Source organism: Caretta caretta, chromosome 7, assembly GCF_965140235.1.
Source record: "Caretta caretta isolate rCarCar2 chromosome 7, rCarCar1.hap1, whole genome shotgun sequence".
In the NCBI taxonomy this organism is placed as follows: domain Eukaryota; kingdom Metazoa; phylum Chordata; order Testudines; family Cheloniidae; genus Caretta; species Caretta caretta.
In genome coordinates, this window is record NC_134212.1 from 32154333 (window position 1) to 32174923 (window position 20591).

General features: G+C 47.6%; 1 protein-coding gene across 6 annotated transcripts in view; it reads right to left on the reverse strand.

Moving 5' to 3' along the window:
- Positions 1 to 20591, reverse strand: part of CAPN1 (calpain 1) — a 59096-nt gene that overhangs the window by 17666 nt on the left and 20839 nt on the right. For all 6 annotated transcript variants that reach the window (XM_048856941.2, XM_048856940.2, XM_075130422.1 and 3 more), the window contains exons 5-6: positions 3751 to 3884; positions 3427 to 3595 (exon numbers count right to left, since the gene is read on the reverse strand). In XM_048856941.2, the coding sequence (XP_048712898.1) occupies positions 3427 to 3595; positions 3751 to 3884 (303 nt within the window). The remainder of the gene's footprint in view (positions 1 to 3426; positions 3596 to 3750; positions 3885 to 20591) is intronic.

Consider the following 20591-nt stretch of genomic DNA (forward strand, 5'->3'; position numbering starts at 1 on the left):
TATTTGAGCATAAGCTTTCGTGAGCTACAGCTCACTTCATCGGATGCATTCAGTGAATGAAGTGAGCTGTAGCTCACGAAAGCTTATGCTCATATAAATTGGTTAGTCTCTAAGGTGCCACAAGTCCTCCTGTTCTTTTTGCAAATACAGACTAACACGGCTGCTCCTCTGAAACCTTAATTTTGTAGGGTAGTCTTGCCGTTTGGGTAAGGATGTGTGTGGGGGAGAAGGTGCAACAGACAAGAAAGAAAGAGAGGAAGACAGTCTAACGGAGCAGCTGAAAACACGGTGGCTGACCCTCGGGGGAGGTTTTTGGGTTAGGAGTGCAGTCTAATGAGTGCTCTTGGTACTGTGAGCAAAAAGAATCATAGAATCATAGAATATCAGGGTTGGAAGGGACCTCAGGAGGTCATCTAGTCCAACCCCCTGCTCAAAGCAGGACCAATCCCCAATTAAATCATCCCAGCCAGGGCTTTGTCAAGCCTGACCTTAAAAACTTCTAAGGAAGGAGATTCTACCACCTCCCTAGGTAATGCATTCCAGTGTTTCACCACCCTCCTAGTGAAGAAGTTTTTCCTAATATCCAACCTAAACCTCCCCCACTGCAACTTGCGACCATTACTCCTTGTCCTGTCCTCTTCTACCACTGAGAATAGTCTAGAACCATCCTCTCTGGAACCACCTCTCAGGTAGTTGAAAGCAGCTATCAAATCCCCTCTCATTCTTCTCTTCTGCAGACTAAACAATCCCAGTTCCCTCAGCCTCTCCTCATAAGTCATGTGTTCCAGACCCCAATCATTTTTGCTGCCCTTCGCTGGACTCTCTCCAATTTATCCATATCCTTCTTGTAGTGCGGGGCCCAAAACTGGACACAGTACTCCAGATGAGGCCTCACCAATGTCGAATAGAGGGGAACAATCACGTCCCTTGATCTGCTCGCTATGCCCCTACTTATACATCCCAAAACGCCATGGGCCTTCTTGGCAACAAGGGCACACTGCTGACTCATATCCAGCTTCTCGTCCACTGTCACCCCTAGGTCCTTTTCCGCAGAACTGCTGCCGAGCCATTCGGTCCCTAGTCTGTAGCTGTGCATTGGGTTCTTCCATCCTAAGTGCAGGACCCTGCACTTGTCCTTACTGAACCTCATCAGATTTCTTTTGGCCCAATCCTCCAATTTGTCTAGGTCCCTCTGTATCCTATCCCTGCCCTCCGGCGTATCAACCACTCCTCCCAGTTTAGCATCATCCACAAATTTGCTGAGAGTGCAATCCACACCATCCTCCAGATCATTTATGAAGATATTGAGCAAAACCGGCCCCAGGACCGACCCCTGGGGCACTCCACTTGACACCGGCTGCCAGCTAGACATGGAGCCATTGATCACTACCCACTGAGCCCGACAATCTAGCCAACTTTCTACCCACCTTATAGTGCATTCATCCAGCCCGTACTTCTTTAACTTGCTGACAAGAATACTGTGGGAGACCGTGTCAAAAGCTTTGCTAAAGTCAAGAAACAATACATCCACTGCTTTCCCTTCATCCACAGAACCAATAATCTCATCATAGAAGGCGATTAGATTAGTCAGGCATGACCTTCCCTTGGTGAATCCATGCTGACTGTTCCTGATCACTTTCCTCTCATGTAGAAGGTGTTTCCTGCTATTTAATTCCCATACACAGCACCGGTCAAGAAAAAAAAGCTTCATCTCAGCCTTTTGTCTGAATTGAGAATTCTAGATTAACAAAATAGGTTATTTCAGCAATAGTGCTGGAGCTCATCCTGTTGTCATCAAATTCGTAGAACCCACTGTCATCATGTTACTATCACAGATAGCAGAGACTGCCATGTTACTGAACAGGCCCATGGTATACAGGCAATAACTCCACTGGGAAAAGGACCTCTGGCTGCCCATCATGTACAGTTGGTATGGAAACAGCAAACTAACAGCCAATGATTAAGAACTCTGTGCACTTTGTATGTGTATCTGAGCTAAGGAAGAAGTGAACCTTGCTGTTAGAAGAGCTGGTAGACAGGCGAACCTGAGACTGGTGCACACATTCGTGAGCTCCAGTAAGTCACCTGAGGGAATTCCAGTGGAGTTACTTTCTGAAGCACATCTAGATTAAGTGCAGTTTCCTACAGTATATATGCAACCATCACCACTTCACACTGTTAGGGAAAAAGGACAGATAAGCATAGAAAAAAGACAGCAGCGTAGCTTTACATGATTATAGGGTCGTTTTCTGGGTTTTTTTCCCTATCAACACATTTATTTGGATTGGTACAGAATGTAAAAGCAAGCCTACCCAGGGCTCTAGACATCTTTGCCATACAAGCTAAACACTAAACAAAACGGAATACAACAATTTTCAAAAAAACAAAATGGAGATGGGAGGAGCCATGGTCCCAACCCTCAATGCATGAATCTCAGCCTTGAGAAAAGACGGGCTTTGCAATGTATGGCAGGGTGTGTATGTGCACACTGCAAGCAGTATATGAAGCGAAAGGTTAAGTGACTTTAACCTCCTGATGGTCAGTGAATCACTGGACACCAGAAGGCTTTGTTGCTATTCTAAAACATTTCTTCTAATGTGGGACTTGGGGATTTGCTGTAAATATTGATAGGAGATGCACATAACTCAGCAGCCATGATGAGTGCTCCATTTGTTTCCAAAGCTTAACAGCCATTTTGGAACAAAGCTCTGTTTTTGTTAATGAATTTGGGCTTGAGAGCCTGCCTAGGATGGGGGCCACAATGTGAGCCTGAAGGTTTATTTTCACTGCAGCAGTTAGCTTGGGTGAGTACACTCAAGTTGAGCTAATCTAGCTCAAGTGAGAGCAACCATGCTGCAAAACAACACTTGAACTACAAAGAGGGACTGGATTAGCAAAGTGATATTGGATTGGCATCTGGTTTATTATAACTCAAGCTGCTGTATCCCTACTGCATTGCTAGTTTGAGTGACAGCAACACTCAAGCTTCAACCTATACACCCCGACAAGCAAATTAGACCAAGCGTAAAGCACTACTTTCAACTCGACATAGAAATGTATGTGGATGGGAACCGGGTTGTGGCAAAAATTGAGCTATACCTCAAACTAACACTGCAGTGAAGAAAAGCCCTTAAAAGTGATGTGGCTTGCCTGGCTGAGTAGACGGTTGAAGAGTCCAGCAGACACCAAGAGGAGTTTGCGTGTGTGTGCGTGCGCGCCTGTGTTTGTGCACTGAATGGTTGACAAAGGAACCCAACATGCCCGGCTAGATGCCCAGGAGCAAAGGGATCATTGAGCCACTGCCTTGTTTTGGGAATGAGCAGCCTCAAATCCCCAGCCTATTAAAATGGTCCAAGACCCACTCACCCATCATCACCACCACCAATAAGAAAAAAGTGCAGGATACCCTACAAAACAAGAACTCACGTCAATGGAGCAGCCAAGCAGAGATCCCCTTTCCAGAGCTTTCAGAATAATTTGGTAAAGGTCACTGGGGGGTTTCCGAAGCTCATACCATTCGGTGACCCCTCCAGTGAAGTCTTCAAAGCCCTCCGAGGTGCTTCCTCCAGACAGAGCTTCATAGCAGCCATTCACCCTGAGTGAGAACGAAGAAGGCAGATAGTTAGAATTTTCCTATTGCTGTCACACACTCTGGGCCACATTAGTTAGGAAATATCCACCAGCCAAGTGCTTAGTACATCATGGCCATTTCCAAAGCAGAGATGGGCAAGCCCAGACGCTGGCACTTACTTGGCATAAGCCTTCTCGAGTAGGGCACTCCAGAACTCATTGCCTTGTGCCGAGTGTACAAAAGCCAGCTTCCCATCCTTCGTCGGGAGAAGATCGTCCACTACAACGTCCACCCACTCCCCAAACTGCCAGATCTGCACAGAGGAGAGACAGATGTATGCAAACTGATGGTGAAAACAGCTATAGGTTCTAAGGTCACCCTGATCACCATGTTATCCAAACACCTTCCAAAAACGCAATATGTGGTACATGTGGCTCATTCTCTAGCTCATCTCCCCAGGGAAAGAATTGTGTGGGCAGTGCCTGGTGAGCTAGGTTCTTTAGTGTGTGTTTAGAAGTTCTTGTAAAACACGGTTTCAATTCTAGTGCAGACAAACCCATTCTGAGAGAAGAATTAATTTGTATAATAGCCCCGTGTAAGCACGGACACTAATCAACTGATAAAAATGTTTGCATTGCCAATTTTGCTGTACCCTGCGCTACTCACACTGGTGCTGCAGGATGCAAAGGCTATGAAAATGAGAAGGTCTCATGTTCTTTGCAGAGGTCTGGCAAAGTGCCCAGGCTATTTGTTACTGCTCATGCCCAAACAACTGTGCAGTAATTAAACCCCAAAACTTTGCAAGTCAAGTGATGGGGCACTAAGATTCCATTCAGTCCTTACAGTTAATGGGCAAAAAGGTCATGTAGTTGTCTGAAGCCTCAGTTCAGCAAAGTACTTTTGCAACTGCCTAACTTTAAGCATGTGTCTAATTTACCTGACTTCAGCAGGACTACTCACATACTCAAAGTTAGCCGTGTTCTTAAGTATCTTGATGAATTATTGCCCAAATGCCCTGTGAATGTGAACCAGAAATGAAATTTTAATTAATTGGCTGAGCTCATGAGGCATTACACTCAACTTGATGGCAGTTCTCTGAATGGATGTAGAATCAACTTCCAAACATTGGATCTCATTATGCTTTTTTCTCCTAGATGAAAGAACTGTCTACTATTAGAAATCTCTTCCATGTAGATAGATACTTGTATGTAGACCATAGTATAGTCACATCTAAACCATCTCTTAGATAAACAAAATATTTTTAACTCCTTTAGTCTTAATATAAAGCATGTTTTCCAGACTTTGAATCATTCTTGTAGCTTTTTTCTGAACCCTTTCCAATTTTTCCAACCTCCTTTTTGAAGTATGGACACAAGAACAGGACATGGTATCCAGTAATGGTCTCACTGATGCTATATCCAGAAGTAACACATGTGACACAAGACATATACAATATCATGGACAAACCTTATGGAATTAAATTAAACCTTACTGAACTAAACTAAACTTTAAGGAATTAAGTTTTAATACCTTTGGAGTCCATTGTACTGAAAATGTAAATGTTTCTATGCAATTCCACCATAGTGCACAACTTCTATAGGAGGAAGGCAGGATTAATGCAATTTCTGGGAGATAAGAATTTCAAAGGACTTTTTGGGACAATGTGTGTGCAGTGGATTTCCTAGGAAATACATGGGGGTGAAGGGAATGCAAATGACCCCTCTCGAATCAGACTTTTTTAAGCTGCATTTTGAGCAGACACCCATTATTTGGCTGATTACCAATTAGTCTTTTCAAAAACCCAAACTGGATAAATAAGTGAGTCTCTTGGGAGTTCTTGTTCAGAGCAAAGGGTGTGATGAACTTGAAATCCCAGGAAAACACCCGAGTGGAGGCTGAAGGACTGTTCCATCTAGAGTCGCTGTTACAGTTGGGATGATCTCTGGTAAGCTTATCAGCAGGTATATAAGTTCTTTTATTGTTTTTAATATGTTTTCTCTGTATTGCTTTTACCTTAAGAATAAAATGTGCTTGCTTAGGAGGAGCGGTGTGGTAGCTTAACTGTAGTAACTACACTGTTGACCATCGCTGAAGAGAAGGCAAAAGAAGCCTGCTTAGGCAGCCTGTCTTTTGATGGGGATATCACAGGATGGTCAAGGGACTATGCAGCGTGGAAATAACCTGGTCAGAAGGGAGAGAGAGACGTGTCTTCACCCAACAGAGCCAATGGATAGGGAGCTATAAGCCTAAAGTGGGTGCTCTTGCTGGATCACAGAGGGGGAATACATATGCAGTTGCCCTGAATTGTGACAATACCATCTCCCTACTCCCACTTTGTAGTCTCCTTCTTATACATTGAAGGACTGTGTTCATCATCTTAGCTACAGTATCACACTGGGAACTCATGTTATCCTGTGACCCCTAAGTCCTTTTCAGAGTCACTCTTAAGTGACTTATGGCTTGTCTACATTTCCCGCTGGATCAACGGGCAGCAATCGATCCAGCGAGGGTCAATTTATCACGTCTAGACAAATCAACCGCCAAACGCTCTCCCATCGACTCCGGTACTCCACCAGGGCAAGAGGCGCAGGTGAAGCAGATGGGAGAGCATCAGCCGTCAACTTACTGCAGTGAAGACACCACAGTAAGTAGATCTAAGTACCTCAACTTCAGCTACGTTATTCACATAGGTGAAGTTGCGTAACTTAGATCGATCCCCCCAAGTGCAGACCAGGCCTTAGACTAAGTCCTATTGAAAGTCAGTGGGAATGCAGCTCCTTAGTGGAGTAGAGGGATTTAACAATATTTGATATACATGCTTCCTAGGAAAAAAAAAAATCTCCTCCTTGTTTCTGCTGCTAGAACTGTAGCAAACTTTGAATGCAGCCTGCTATGATAGCGAGATCTTCCATTATCTGATTTGATAGAGTGTGACATCTGCTCACAGCCGCCGGGTACTGGTTGAATCAAAACACTGCAATGTCATCCTCTGCCATCCATGAAGTTTTAAATGCACAGCTCGTGGGACTGGAAAATAAGGTTCTGTAGATATCCAGCTAGTTTGGACATGTGATCAGTAACAGAGCTGGGTGTGGTTCAGTCACAATGCACAAGGGAGGTACAATTTTAAAAACAGTAGAGAATCAGACCCACATGCCTTGCACATTGTGCAGTCACTAACACTTGTGCCAAATATTCCTACTCTTATTTAGCAGCATTTTACAGCTTATTTAGTATCATTCTGCACCAGAGTAAGGAACAAGATGGAGAGTCAGGCTCTTTTTTTTTTTTTTTTGGTGGTTAGATGGCCCCCATTGCTGTAGTATCTGTGCACATCACACTCAATATATTTATCCTCAGCCCTTGAGGTAGGCAAGAACTATTCTCCTTATTTTATAGAGGGAGAACTGAGGCACAGAGAAATTAAGTGGCTCATCCAAGGTCACACAAAATCTAGGGCAGAACAGGGTCTTGAACCGAGGTCTCCTAGATCCTGTGTTAATGCCCTAACTACCTGACCATCCCTCCTCTCACAGTCCTGTTGTGAAGACCTCATCTTGGCCAACAACTGGAGATTGAACTGGGGACCACCACAGCTAAAAGCATGCGTCTCTAGCATTTGTGCTAAAGAGCCAGGTTCTGTAGCTGTGGGCTAATACAGAATAGGCTTGGGGTAGGGGAAGGGAATGGGTGACCCTGTGTTAATGCACTCATCTTTCACCAGTGGAGACTGGGGAAGTTTAAATGAGTTTGGTGGTTTTAACTCAGCCCCTTGTCAACATATTGTCCAGATGAGAAAACACACCCTAGTCTGTGCTCAGAAGAGAGTCAGAAATGGTATTTAAAGGGTAGATAGCTGCATTTCAGAATACAGGGACGTTGGCAGAGCTGCTTGCTGACTGGCTGGGATGGAACAGACTGCTGCAGATCAGGACTGAGGTGCACTGGCAGAGTTGGGGAGGGAAGAACATACACTATACAAGTAAGCATTGCTCTCACCAGAACTATTGGGCTCCCTCTGTGGGAAGCACCTATTCCCTTCAAATGTTTCAACTGTCAAAAACTGAATTTTCAGTTTGTTTTCATGAGAATTCAGAATAACTACTTCACTCTTCAGGGTTTCTACACTGCTTAGTCATTGCAGCAACTCAGCCCACAGAAACTGGCCTCTGTCCAGATCAGTTTAACTGTTAAGACCAAAATGTCATCGTTCAGTTCAAGGCTGCCCAGAGAACAAGTACAAATTCTTTATAATCAGCCTGGTTTCATTCCCCATTGGTAAGAACATCTAAGAGGTACCTAGAAAGGCATCAGTACATTTGCAGTTCCTCTGACATGCAGAAAGACCACAGATCAAGATTCCAAGCTTTTTATTTTATTCAAGTGCCCCAGAAATATCATGATCCTGAAATTAGTCGGTCAATTTTAGGGATTTCTAAGGTGCCTAACACATGGTATATTAAATTCCAGCCTCCAATGAAGTCATTGGACACTTAGGTAATATGAAGGTGCAGAGAAGGTGCTAACCCTCCAATTAAAGACCAACAATTCAATAACGTTTATATAAAAATACTTATAAAAAGTTTTAAATTCCAGTTTTCCAAGTAGAAATGCCACAAAATACATAACTGTCAAGTCATGATGCAGCTGATATTTGCCAAGGCGACAACACAAAATTGTCATGCCAAATTTCTACCTACATTAAATATAGGAAATTTATTTTATAAAGTATCCTGGTTAGATGATCTGGTAAAGAACAAGAGCAACACATACAGCATTTTATATCTGCAAAGTGCTTTACATAATTAGGTAATTAATCATTAGGGAATTTAAATTAATGGATTTTAAGGCCAGAAGGAACCATTAGATTATCTAGTTTGACCTCCTGTAGAAGATAGGCCGGAGTATTTCCCCTTCACCCCTGTATTGAGCCCAGTGACTTATGTCTGACTGAAGCAGCTCTTCCAGAAAGGCATTCCAGCTTGATCTGAAGACTGCAAAAGATGGAGAATCTGCCATTTTCCTGGCGTGTTTGTTCCAATGGTTAATCATCCTTACTGTTAAAAATACGTGCCTTATTTCTAACTGGAATTGGTCTGGTTTTAGTTTCTTGTTCTTCTTCTAACAAGACACTGGTTCTTGTTATGCCTTCCTCTGCTCGATTAAAGCCCCTTTTAGTACCCAGTATTCTTCCCCAGGAAGAGACTTACACATTGTGATCAAGTCACTTCTTCATATTCTTTTTGATCAACTAAACTGATTGAGCTCTTTAAATCTCGCACTGAGATTGTTGTCAGAACTGGTATTAGTACCAAGCATTCCTGGCTCCCAGTCCTGTATTACTACAATAGCAGCTACTGGCTTCAACTGAGATCGGGGACGCATTGTGCTAGATGTTGTACAGACACAAAGACATAGAGGAAGTGACTTGCCCAAGGTCACATGGCAAGTCAGAGGCAGAGCCAAGAACAAAATCCAAGTCTCAAAGGCCCAGTCCAGTGCCCTATCCAGTAATTTCCACTGCCACTTGTGGTTCTGTGTTCAGACTGTGCTTCTGCCTACATGGGCCAAACCTAAATGCAGATAATGTTTGTAATTTCTCTTTATTTTGGTCCCTTTTGCGCCTAGTGTCAGGCTTGCCTCCAACCCCACAGCATCTTCCCTCCTTTCCCAGCCTGGCACTCCCTGCACAGGATGGGTGTAACCGTGATGAATAACGAATCAGCTTTGCAACTGCAATGAAATTCACTTGGCCTTGGGCTTTACCCCACGGGCATTGCTCAGTGGTGATTAAACCTACTGGTTTACTAGCCAAACAAATATTTCTTGGTTTAGATAGAAATCAGCGCAATTTTCTTCCTGCTAAATACACATGTAGAGCACTACGCCCAAAATAAATAACAGTGCAGGTAAAGCAAAAATAAATAAATGACATTAGTGTTAACTTTGAATTCCTGCTGAGGATGGAGAGCTGGAGCTGCAGCACAAAGGTAACCACTAGAACCATTGTCCCAACAGCCACTGGCATTGCACCAACAAGGTACAGTTTGTTTAGAACTGAAAATGTGCTCAGTGCTGAACAAAGGCAAAACAAAAGTCTCTTCTTAAAGAGCCAACAATCTAACAGGCAAGAGGGAGAGAGAGTAACGATACCAGTATATGCAGATTTATACCTGTATAACCGTATCCACACCAGGCCCTGGTCTACACTAGGAGCTGAGGTCGAATTTAGCAGCATTAAATCGATTTAACCCTGCACCCGTCCACATGACAAAGCCCTTTTTTTCGACTTAAAGGGCTCTTAAAATCTATTTCCTTACTCCACCCCCGACAAGGGGATTAGCGCTGAAATCGGCCTAGCCGGGTTGAATTTGGGGTACTGTGGACACAATTAGACGGTATTGGCCTCCAGGAGCTATCCCAGAGTGCTCCATTGTGACTGCTCTGGACAGCACTCTCAACTCAGGTGCACTGGCCAGGTAGACAGGAAAAGGCCCGCGACTTTTGAATTTCATTTCCTGTTTGGCCAGCATGGCAAGCTGCAGGTGAGCGCAGAGCTCATCAGCAGAGGTGACCATGATGGAGTCCCAGAATCGCAAAAGAGCTCCAGCATGGACCGAACGGGAGGTACGGGATCTGATCACTGTATGGAGAGAGGAATCCGTGCTATCAGAACTCCGTTCCAGTTTTCGAAATGCCAAAACATTTGTCAAAATCTCCAAGGGCATGAAGGACAGAGGCCATAACAGGGACCCGAAGCAGTGCCGCATGAAACTTAAGGAGCTGAGGCAAGCCTACCAGAAAACCAGAGAGGCAAACAGCCGCTCTGGGTCAGAGCCCCGAACATGCTGCTTCTATGATGAGCTGCATGCCATTTTAGGGGGTTCAGCCACCACTACCCCAACCGTGTTGTTTGACTCCTTCAATGAAGATGGAGGCAACACGGAAGCAGGTTTTGGGGACGAGGAAGATTGATGATGATGATGAGGTTGTAGATAGCTCACAGCAAGCAAGTGAAGAAACCGGTTCTCCCGACAGCCAGGAACTGTTTCTCACCCTGGACCTGGAGCCAGTACCCCCCGAACTCACCCAAGGCTGCCTCCTGGACCCGCCAGGCGGAGAAGGGACCTCTGGTGAGTGTACCTTTTTAAATAGTATACATGGTTTAAAAACAAGCGTGTTTAATGATTAATTTTCCCTGACATTCGCGGCTCTCCTGGATGTACTCCCAAAGCCTTTGCAAAAGGTTTCTGGGGAGGGCAGCCTTATTCTGTCCACCATGGTAGGACACTTTACCACTCCAGGCCAGTAGCACGTAGCCGGGAATCATTGTAGAACAAAGCATTGCAGTGTATGTTTGCTGGCGTTCAAAGAATATCTGTTCTTTATCTCTCTGTGTTATCCTCAGGAGAGTATATCATTCATGGTCACTTGGTTGAAATAGGGTGCTTTTCTTAAGGGGACATTCAGAGGTGCCCGTTTCTGCTGGGCTGTTTGCCTGTGGCTGAACAGAAATGTTCCCCGCTGTTAGCCACGGGGAGGGGGGAAGGGTGAGGGGCTCACCACACGGTGAGGGGAGGCAAAATGCGACCTTGTAACAAAAGCACATGTACTATGAATGTAATGTTAACAGCAAGGTTTACGGTGAAAGAGTGTACCCATTGTTCTATAAAATGTGTCTTTTTAAATACCACTGTCCCTTTTTTTTTCTCCACCAGCTGCATGTGTTTCAAGGATTACAGGATCTTCTCCTTCCCAGAGGCTAGTGAAGATTAGAAGGCGAAAAAAACACACTCGCGATGAAATGTTCTCTGAGCTCATGCTGTCCTCCCACACTGACAGAGCACAGACGAATGCGTGGAGGCAAACAATGTCAGAGTGCAAGAAAGCACAAAATGACCGGGAGGAGAGGTGACAGGCTGAAGAGAGTAAGTGGCGGGCTGAAGAGAGGGCTGAAGCTGAAAGGTGGCGGCAGCGTGATGAGAGGAGGCAGGATTCAATGCTGAGGCTGCTGGAGGATCAAACTAATATGCTCCAGCGTATGGTTGATCTGCAGGAAAGGCAGCAGGAGCACAGACTGCCGCTACAGCCCCTGTGTAACCAACTGCCCTCCTCCCCAAGTTCCATAGCCTCCTCATCCAGATGCCCAAGAACGCGGTGGGGGGGCCTCCGGCCACCCAGCCACTCCACCCCAGAGGATTGCCCAAGCAACAGAAGGCTGGCATTCAATAAGTTTTAAAGTTTTAAACTTTTAAGGTGCTGTATTGGCCTTGTCCTTCCCTCCTCCACCATCCCACCCGGTGCTTCCTTCCTCCACCACCCCTCTCGGGCTACCTTGGCAGTTATCCCCCTATTTGTGTGATGAATGAATAAAGAATGCATGAATGTGAAGCAACAATGACTTTATTGCCTCTGCAAGTGGTGATCGAAGGGAGGAGGGGGGGTGGTTAGCTTACAGGGAAGTAGAGTGAACCAAGAGGGGGTGGTCCATCAAGGAGAAACAAACAGAACTTTCACACCGTAGCCTGGCCATTCCTGAAACTGGTTTTCAAAGCTTCTCTGATGCGCACCACGCCCTCCTGTGCTCTTCTAACCACCCAGGTGTCTGGCTGCGCGTAACCAGCAGCCAGGCGATTTGCCTCAACCTCCCACCCAGCCATAAACGTCTCCCCCTTACTCTCACAGATATTGTGGAGCGCACAGCAAGCAGTAATAACAGTGGGAATATTGGTTTCGCTGAGGTCTAACCGAGTCAGAAAACTGCGCCAGTGCGCTTTTAAACGTCCAAATGCACATTCTACCACCATTCTGCACTTGCTCAGCCTGTAGTTGAACAGCTCCTGACTACTGTCCAGGCTGCCTGTGTATGGCTTCATGAGCCACGGCATTAACAGGTAGGCTGGCTCCCCAAGGATAACTATAGGCATTTCAACATCCCCAACAGTTATTTTCTGGTCTGGGAATAAAGTCCCTTCCTGCAGCTTTTGAAACAGACCAGAGTTCCTGAAGATGCGAGCGTCATGTACTTTTCCTGGCCATCCCATGTTGATGTTGGTGAAACGTCCCTTGTGATCCACCCGTGCTTGCAGCACTATTGAAAGTACCCCTTGCGGTTTATGTACTTGCCGGCTTGGTGCTCCGGTGCCAAGATAGGGATATAGGTTCCGTCTACGGCCCCACCACAGTTAGGGAATCCCATTGCAGCAAAGCCATCCACTATGACCTGCACATTTCCCAGGGTCACTACCCTTGATATCAGCAGATCTTTGATTGCGTTGGCTACTTGCATCACAGCAGCCCCCACAGTAGATTTGCCCACTCCAAATTGATTCCCGACTGACCGGTAGCTGTCTGGCGTTGCAAGCTTCCACAGGGCTATTGCCACTCGCTTCTCAACTGTGAGGGCTGTTCTCATCTTGGTATTCTTGCGCTTCAGGGCAGGGGAAACCAAGTCACAAAGTTCCATGAAAGTGCCCTTATGCATGCAAAAGTTTCGCAGCCACTGGGAATCATCCCAGACCTGCAACACCCTGCAGTCCCACTGGTCTGTGCTTGTTTCCCGGGCCCAGAATTGGCGTTCCACTGCATGAACCTGCCCAATTAGCACCATGATGTCTGCATTGCCAGAGCCTGTGCTTTGTGAGAAGTCTGTGTCCATGTCCTCATCACTCTCGTCACCGTGCTGACGTCGCCTACTTGCCCGGTTTCACTTTGCCAGGTTCTGGTGCTCCTTCTAATACTGCTGGATAATGCGCACGGTGTTTAATGTGCTCCTAATTGCCAAAGTGATCTGAGCGGGCTCCATGCTTGCCATGGTATGGCGTCTGCATAGAAAAAAGGCGCAGAACGATTGTCTGCTGTTGACGGAGGGAGGGGCGAGTGACGACATGGCTTACAGGGTTGGCTTACAGGGAATTAGAATCAACAAAGGGGGTGGCTTTACGTCAAGGAGAAACAAAAACAACTGTCACACAGAATGGCCCCCTCAAGGATTGAACTCAAAACCCTGGGTTTAGCAGGCCAACGCTCAACCCAATGCTCAACCCACTGAGCTATCCCTCCCCCCGGTATTTCAGGCAGGACTGAATCTCCATTCAAGTTTTCAAGGTGCCCCTGACAGACCTCACCGAAACGACTGCTGGCCGTTGATTTCACGGAGGGAGGGAGGGGGGAGCAAATGAATACAAAACAAATCTGGTGTATTTCTTGTTTTGATCCACTCCATCTATCTTTGGGTATGTCTACACTACGGAATAAGGTCGAATTTATAGAAGTCGGTTTTTTAGAAATCGGTTTTATATATTCGAGTGTGTGTGTCCCCACAGAAAATGCTCTAAGTGCATTAAGTGCATTAACTCGGTGGAGCGCTTCCACAGTACCGAGGCTAGAGTCGACTTCCGGAGTGTTGCACTGTGGGTAGCTATCCCACAGTTCCCGCAGTCTCCGCTGCCCATTGGAATTCTGGGTTGAGATCCCAATGCCTGATGGGGCTAAAACATTGTCGCGGGTGGTTCTGGGTACATATCGTCAGGCCCCCGTTCCCTCCCTCCCTCCGTGAAAGCAAGGGCAGACAATCATTTCGCGCCTTTTTTCCTGAGTTACCTGTGCAGACGCCATACCACTGCAAGCATGGAGCCCGCTCAGGTAACCGTCACCCTATGTCTCCTGGGTGCTGGCAGACGCGGTACGGCATTGCTACACAGTAGCAGCAACCCCTTGCCTTGTGGCAGCAGACGGTACAGTACGACTGGTAGCTGTCATCGTCATGTCCGAGGTGCTCCTGGTCACCTCTGTGAGGTCGATCAGGAGCGCCTGGGCAGACATGGGCGCAGGGACTAAATTTGGAGTGACTTGACCAGGTCATTCTCTTTAGTCCTGCAGTCAGTCCTATTGAACCGTCTTATGGTGAGCGGGCAGGCGATACGGACTGCTAGCAGTCGTACTGTACCATCTTCTGCCGAGCAGCCATGAGATGTGGATGGCATGCAGTCCTTCTGCACCGTCTGCTGCCAGCCAAAGATGTAAAAGATAGATGGAGTGGATCAAAACAAGAAATAGACCAGATTTGTTTTGTACTCATTTGCTTCCCCCCCTCCCCTGTCTAGAGGACTCATTCTTCTAGATCACACTGCAGTCACTCACAGAGAAGGTGCAGCGAGGTAAATCTAGCCATGTGTCAATCAGAGGCCAGGCTAACCTTCTTGTTCCAATAAGGACAATAACTTAGGTGCACCATTTCTTATTGGAACCCTCCGTGAAGTCCTGCCTGAAATACTCCTTGATGTAAAGCCACCCCCTTTGTTGATTTTAGCTCCCTGAAGCCAACCCTGTAAGCGCCCCTCCCGGCGTCAGAGCAACGGCAAACAATCGGGCATCTGAGAGTGCTGTCCAGAGCAGTCACAATGGAGCACTCTGATGGGGCTAAAACATTGTCGCGGGTGGTTCTGGGTACGTATCGTCAGGCCCCCGTTCCCTCCCTCCCTCCGTGAAAGCAAGGGCAGACAATCATTTCGCGCCTTTTTTCCTGAGTTACCTGTGCAGACGCCATACCACGGCAAGCATGGAGCCCGCTCAGGTAACCGTCACCCTATGTCTCCTGGGTGCTGGCAGACGCGGTACGGCTTTGCTGCACAGTAGCAGCAACCCATTGCCTTCTGGCAGCAGACGGTGTAATACGACTGGTAGTCGTCCTCGTCGTGTCCGAGGTGCTCCTGGCCACGTCGGCTGGGAGCGCCTGGGCAGACATGGGCGCAGGGACTAAATTTGGAGTGACTTGACCAGGTCATTCTCTTTAGTCCTGCAGTCAGTCCTATTGAACCACCTTATGGTGAGCGGGCAGGCGATACGGACTGCTAGCAGTCGTATTGTACCATCTTCTGCCAGGCAGGCAAGAGATGAAGATGGCTAGCAGTCGTACTGTACCATCTTCTGCCGAGCAGCCATGAGATGTGGATGGCATGCAGTCCTTCTGCACCGTCTGCTGCCAGCCAAAGATGTAAAAGATAGATGGAGTGGGTCAGAAAAAGAAATAGACCAGATTTGTTTTGTACTCATTTGCCTCCTTCCCTGTCTAGGGGACTCATTCCTCTAGATCACACTGCAGTCACTCACAGAGAAGGTGCAGCGAGGTAAATCTAGCCATGTATCAATCAGAGGCCAGGCTAACCTCCTTGTTCCAATAAGAACGATAACTTAGGTGCACCATTTCTTATTGGAACCCTCCGTGCAGTCCTGCCTGAAATACTCCTTGATGTACAGGCACCCCCTTTGTTGATTTTAGCTCCCTGAAGCCAACCCTGTAAGCCGTGTCGTCAGTCGCCCCTCCCTCCGTCAGAGCAACGGCAGACAATCGTTCCGCGCTTTTTTTCTGTGTGGACGCCATACCAAGGCAAGCATGGAGGCCGCTCAGCTCACTTTGGCAATTAGGAGCACATTAAACACCACACGCATTATCCAGCAGTATATGCAGCACCAGAACCTGGCAAAGCGATGCCGGGCGAGGAGGCGACGTCAGCGCGGTCACGTGAGTGATCAGGACATGGACACAGATTTCTCTGAAAGCATGGGCCCTGCCAATGCATGCATCATGGTGCTAATGGGGCAGGTTCATGCTGTGGAACGCCGATTCTGGGCTCGGGAAACAAGCACAGACTGGTGGGACCGCATAGTGTTGCAGGTCTGGGACGATTCCCAGTGGCTGCGAAACTTTCGCATGCGTAAGGGCACTTCCATGGAACTTTGTGACTTGCTTTCCCCTGCCCTGAAGCGCATGAATACCAAGATGAGAGCAGCCCTCACAGTTGAGAAGCGAGTGGCGATAGCCCTGTGGAAGCTTGCAATGCCAGACAGCTACCGGTCAGTTGGGAATCAATTTGGAGTGGGCAAATCTACTGTGGGGGCTGCTGTGATGCAAGTAGCCAACGCAATCAAAGATCTGCTGATATCAAGGGTAGTGACCCTGGGAAATGTGCAGGTCATAGTGGATGGCTTTGCTGCAATGGGATTCCCTAACTGTGGTGGGGCTATAGACGGAACCTATATCCCTATCTTGGCACCGGAGCACCAAGCCGCCGAGTACATAAACCGCAAGGGGTACTTTTCGATAGTGCTGCAAGCTCTGGTGGATCACAAGGGACGTTTCACCAACATCAACGTGGGATGGCCGGGAAAGGTGCATGATGCTCGCATCTTCAGGAACTCTGGTCTGTTTCAAAAGCTGCAGGAAGGGACTTTATTCCCAGACCAGAAAATAACTGTTGGGGATGTTGAAATGCCTATATGTATCCTTGGGGACCCAGCCTACCCCTTAATGCCATGGCTCATGAAGCCGTACACAGGCAGCCTGGACAGTAGTCAGGAGCTGTTCAACTACAGGCTGAGCAAGTGCAGAATGGTGGTAGAATGCGCATTTGGACGTTTAAAGGCGCGCTGGCGCAGTTTACTGACTCGCTTAGACCTCAGCGAAACCAATATTCCCACTGTTATTACTGCTTGCTGTGTGCTCCACAATATCTGTGAGAGTAAAGGGGAGACGTTTATGGCGGGGTGGGAGGTTGAGGCAAATCGCCTGGCTGCTGGTTACGCGCAGCCAGACACCAGGGCGGTTAGAAGAGCACAGGAGGGCGCGGTACGCATCAGAGAAGCTTTGAAAACCAGTTTCATGACTGGCCAGGCTACGGTGTGAAAGTTCTGTTTGTTTCTCCTTGATGAAACCCCCCGCCCCTTGGTTCACTCTATTTCCCTGTAAGCTAACCACCCGCCCCTCCTCCCTTCAATCACCGCTTGCAGAGGCAATAAAGTCATTGTTGCTTCACATTCATGCATTCTTTATTCATTCATCACACAAATAGGGGGATGACTACCAAGGTAGCCCAGGAGGGGTGGTGGAGGAGGGAAGGAAAATGCCACACAGCACTTTAAGCAAAGCACTTTAAAAGTTTACAACTTTAAAATTTATTGAATGACAGCCTTCTTTTTTTTGGGCAATCCTCTGTGGTGGAGTGGCTGGTTGGCCGGAGGCCCCCCCACCGCGTTCTTGGGCGTCTGGGTGTGGAGGCTATGGAACTTGGGGAGGAGGGCGGTTGGTTACAGAGGGGCTGCAGTGGCAGTCTGTGCTCCAGCTGCCTTTGCTGCAGCTCAACCATACACTGGAGCATACTGGTTTGGTCCTGCAGCAGCCTCAGCATTGAATCCTGCCTCCTCTCATCACGCTGCCGCCACATTTGAGCTTCAGCCCTGTCTTCAGCCCGCCACTTACTCTCTTCAGCCCGCCACTTACTCTCTTCAGCCCGCCACCTCTCCTCCCGGTCATTTTGTGCTTTCCTTCTGACATTATTTGCCTCCACGCATTCGTCTGTGCTCTGTCAGTGTGGGAGGACAGCATGAGCTCGGAGAACATTTCATCGCGAGTGCGTTTTTTTTTCTTTCTAAGCTTCACTAGCCTCTGGGAAGGAGAAGATCCTGTGATCATTGAAACACATGCAGCTGGTGGAGAAAAAAAAAGGGACAGTGGTATTTAAAAAGACACATTTTATAAAACAGTGGCTACACTCTTTCAGGGTAAACCTTGCTGTTAACATTACATACATAGCACATGTGCTTTCGTTACAAGGTCGCATTTTGCCTCCTCCCACCGCGTGACTACCCCCTCAACCTTCCCCCCTCCCTGTGGCTAACAGCGGGGAACATTTCTGTTTAGCCACAGGCAAACAGCCCAGCAGGAATGGGCTCCTCTGAGTGTCCCCTGAAGAAAAGCACTCTATTTCAACCAGGTGACCATGAATTATATCTCACTCTCCTGAGGATAACACAGAGAGATAAAGAACGGATGTTGTTTGAATGCCAGCAAACATACACTGCAATGCTGTGTTCTACAATGTTTCCCGAGTACGTGTTACTGGCCTGGAGTGGTAAAGTGTCCTACCATGAAGGAAGCAATAAGGCTGTCCTCCCCAGAAACCTTTTGCAAAGGCTTTAGGACTACATCTAGGAGAACTGCAAATGCCAGGGCAAAGTAATCCTTTCACATGCTTGCTTTTAAACCATGTATAGTATTTTAAAAGGTACACTCACCAGAGGTCCCTTCTCCGCCTGGCGGGTCCAGGAGGCAGCCTTGGGTGGGTTCGGGCGGTACTGGCTCCAGGTCTAGGGTAAGAAACAGTTCCTGGCTGTCGGGAAAACCGGTTTCTCCGCTTGCTTGCTGTGAGCTATCTACAACCTCCTCCTCATCATCATCTTCTTCGTCCCCAAAACCTGCTTCCGTATTGCCTCCATCTCCATTGAAGGAGTCAAACAACACGGCTGGGGTAGTGGTGGCTGAACCCCCTAAAATGGCATGCAGCTCATCATAGAAGCGGCATGTTTGGGGCTCTGACCCAGAGCGGCTGTTTGCCTCTCTGGTTTTCTGGTAGGCTTGCCTCAGCTCCTTCAGTTTCACGCGGCACTGCTTCGGGTCCCTGTTATGGCCTCTGTCCTTCATGCCCTGGGAGATTTTCACAAAGGTTTTGGCATTTCGAAAACTGGAATGGAGTTCTGATAGCACGGATTCCTCTCCCCAAACAGCGATCAGATCCCGTACCTCCCATTCGGTCCATGCTGGAGCTCTTTTGCGATTCTGGGACTCCATCATGGTCACCTGTGCTGATGAGCTCTGCATGGTCACCTACAGCTTGCCACGCTGGCCAAACAGGAAATGAGATTCAAAAGTTCGCGGTTCTTTTCCTGTCTACCTGGCCAGTGCATCTGAGTTGAGAGTGCTGTCCAGAGCGGTCATAATGGAGCACTCTGGGATAGCTCCCGGAGGCCAATACCATCGAATTGTGTCCACAGTACCCCAAATTCAAGCCGGCAACGTCGATTTAAGCGCTAATCCACTTGTCAGGGGTGGAGTAAGGAAATCGATTTTAAGAGCCCTTTAAGTCGAAATAAAGGGCTTCATTGTGTGGACGGGTGCAGGTTTACATCGATTTAAGGCTGCTAAATTCGACCTAAAGTCCTAGTGTAGACCAGGGATTTTACATCTTTGGCTGGCAGCAGACGGTGCTGTAGGACTGCTAGCCATCCACATCTCCTGGCTGCTAGGCAGAAGATGGTACAATAGGACTGCCGGCAGGACTAAAGAGAATGACCTGGTCGAGTCACTCCTAATTTAGTCCCCGCGCCCATGTCTGCCCAGGCGCTCCTGACCGACCTTTCCGAGGCGACCAGGAGCACCTCGGACACGATGATGATGGTTATCAGGCCTGTTGCACCGTCTGCTGCCACAAGGCAATGGGTTGCTGCTGCTGCGTAGCAATGCAATACCACGTCTGCCAGCACCCAGGAGATATAGGGTGACAGTGAGCTGAGCGGGCTCCATGCTTGCCGTGGTATGGTGTCTGCACAGGTAACGCAGGAAAAAAGGAGCGAAACGATTGTCTGCCGTTGCTTTCATGGAGGGAGGGCCTGATGACATGTACCCAGAACCACCCACGACAATGTTTTTTGCCCCATCAGGCACTGGGATCTCAACCCAGAATTCCAATGGGCGGCGGAGACTGCGGGAACTGTGGGATAACTACCCACAGTGCAACACTCCGGAAGTCGACGCTAGCCTCGGTACTGTGGAAGCGCTCCGCCAAGTTAATGCACTTAATGCACTTAGAGCATTTTGTGTGGGGACACACCTAATTGACTATTTAAAAACGATTTCTAAAAAACTGACTTCTATAAATTTGACCTAATTTCGGAGTGTAGACATACCGCAGGACTTGTACGCTTCAGCTATATCAGTTTAAAACTGATACAGAAAAAGTGAAGGAGTACTTGTGGCACCTTAGAGACTAACCAATTTATTTGAGCATGAGCTTTCGTGAGCTACAGCTCACTTCATCAGATGTATACCGTGGAAACTGCAGCAGACTTTATATACACACAGAGAATATGAAACAATACCTCCTCCCACCCCACTGTCCTGCTGGTAATAGCTTATCTAAAGTGATCAACAGGTGGGCCCTGGAAATGGCCCACCTGTTGATCACTT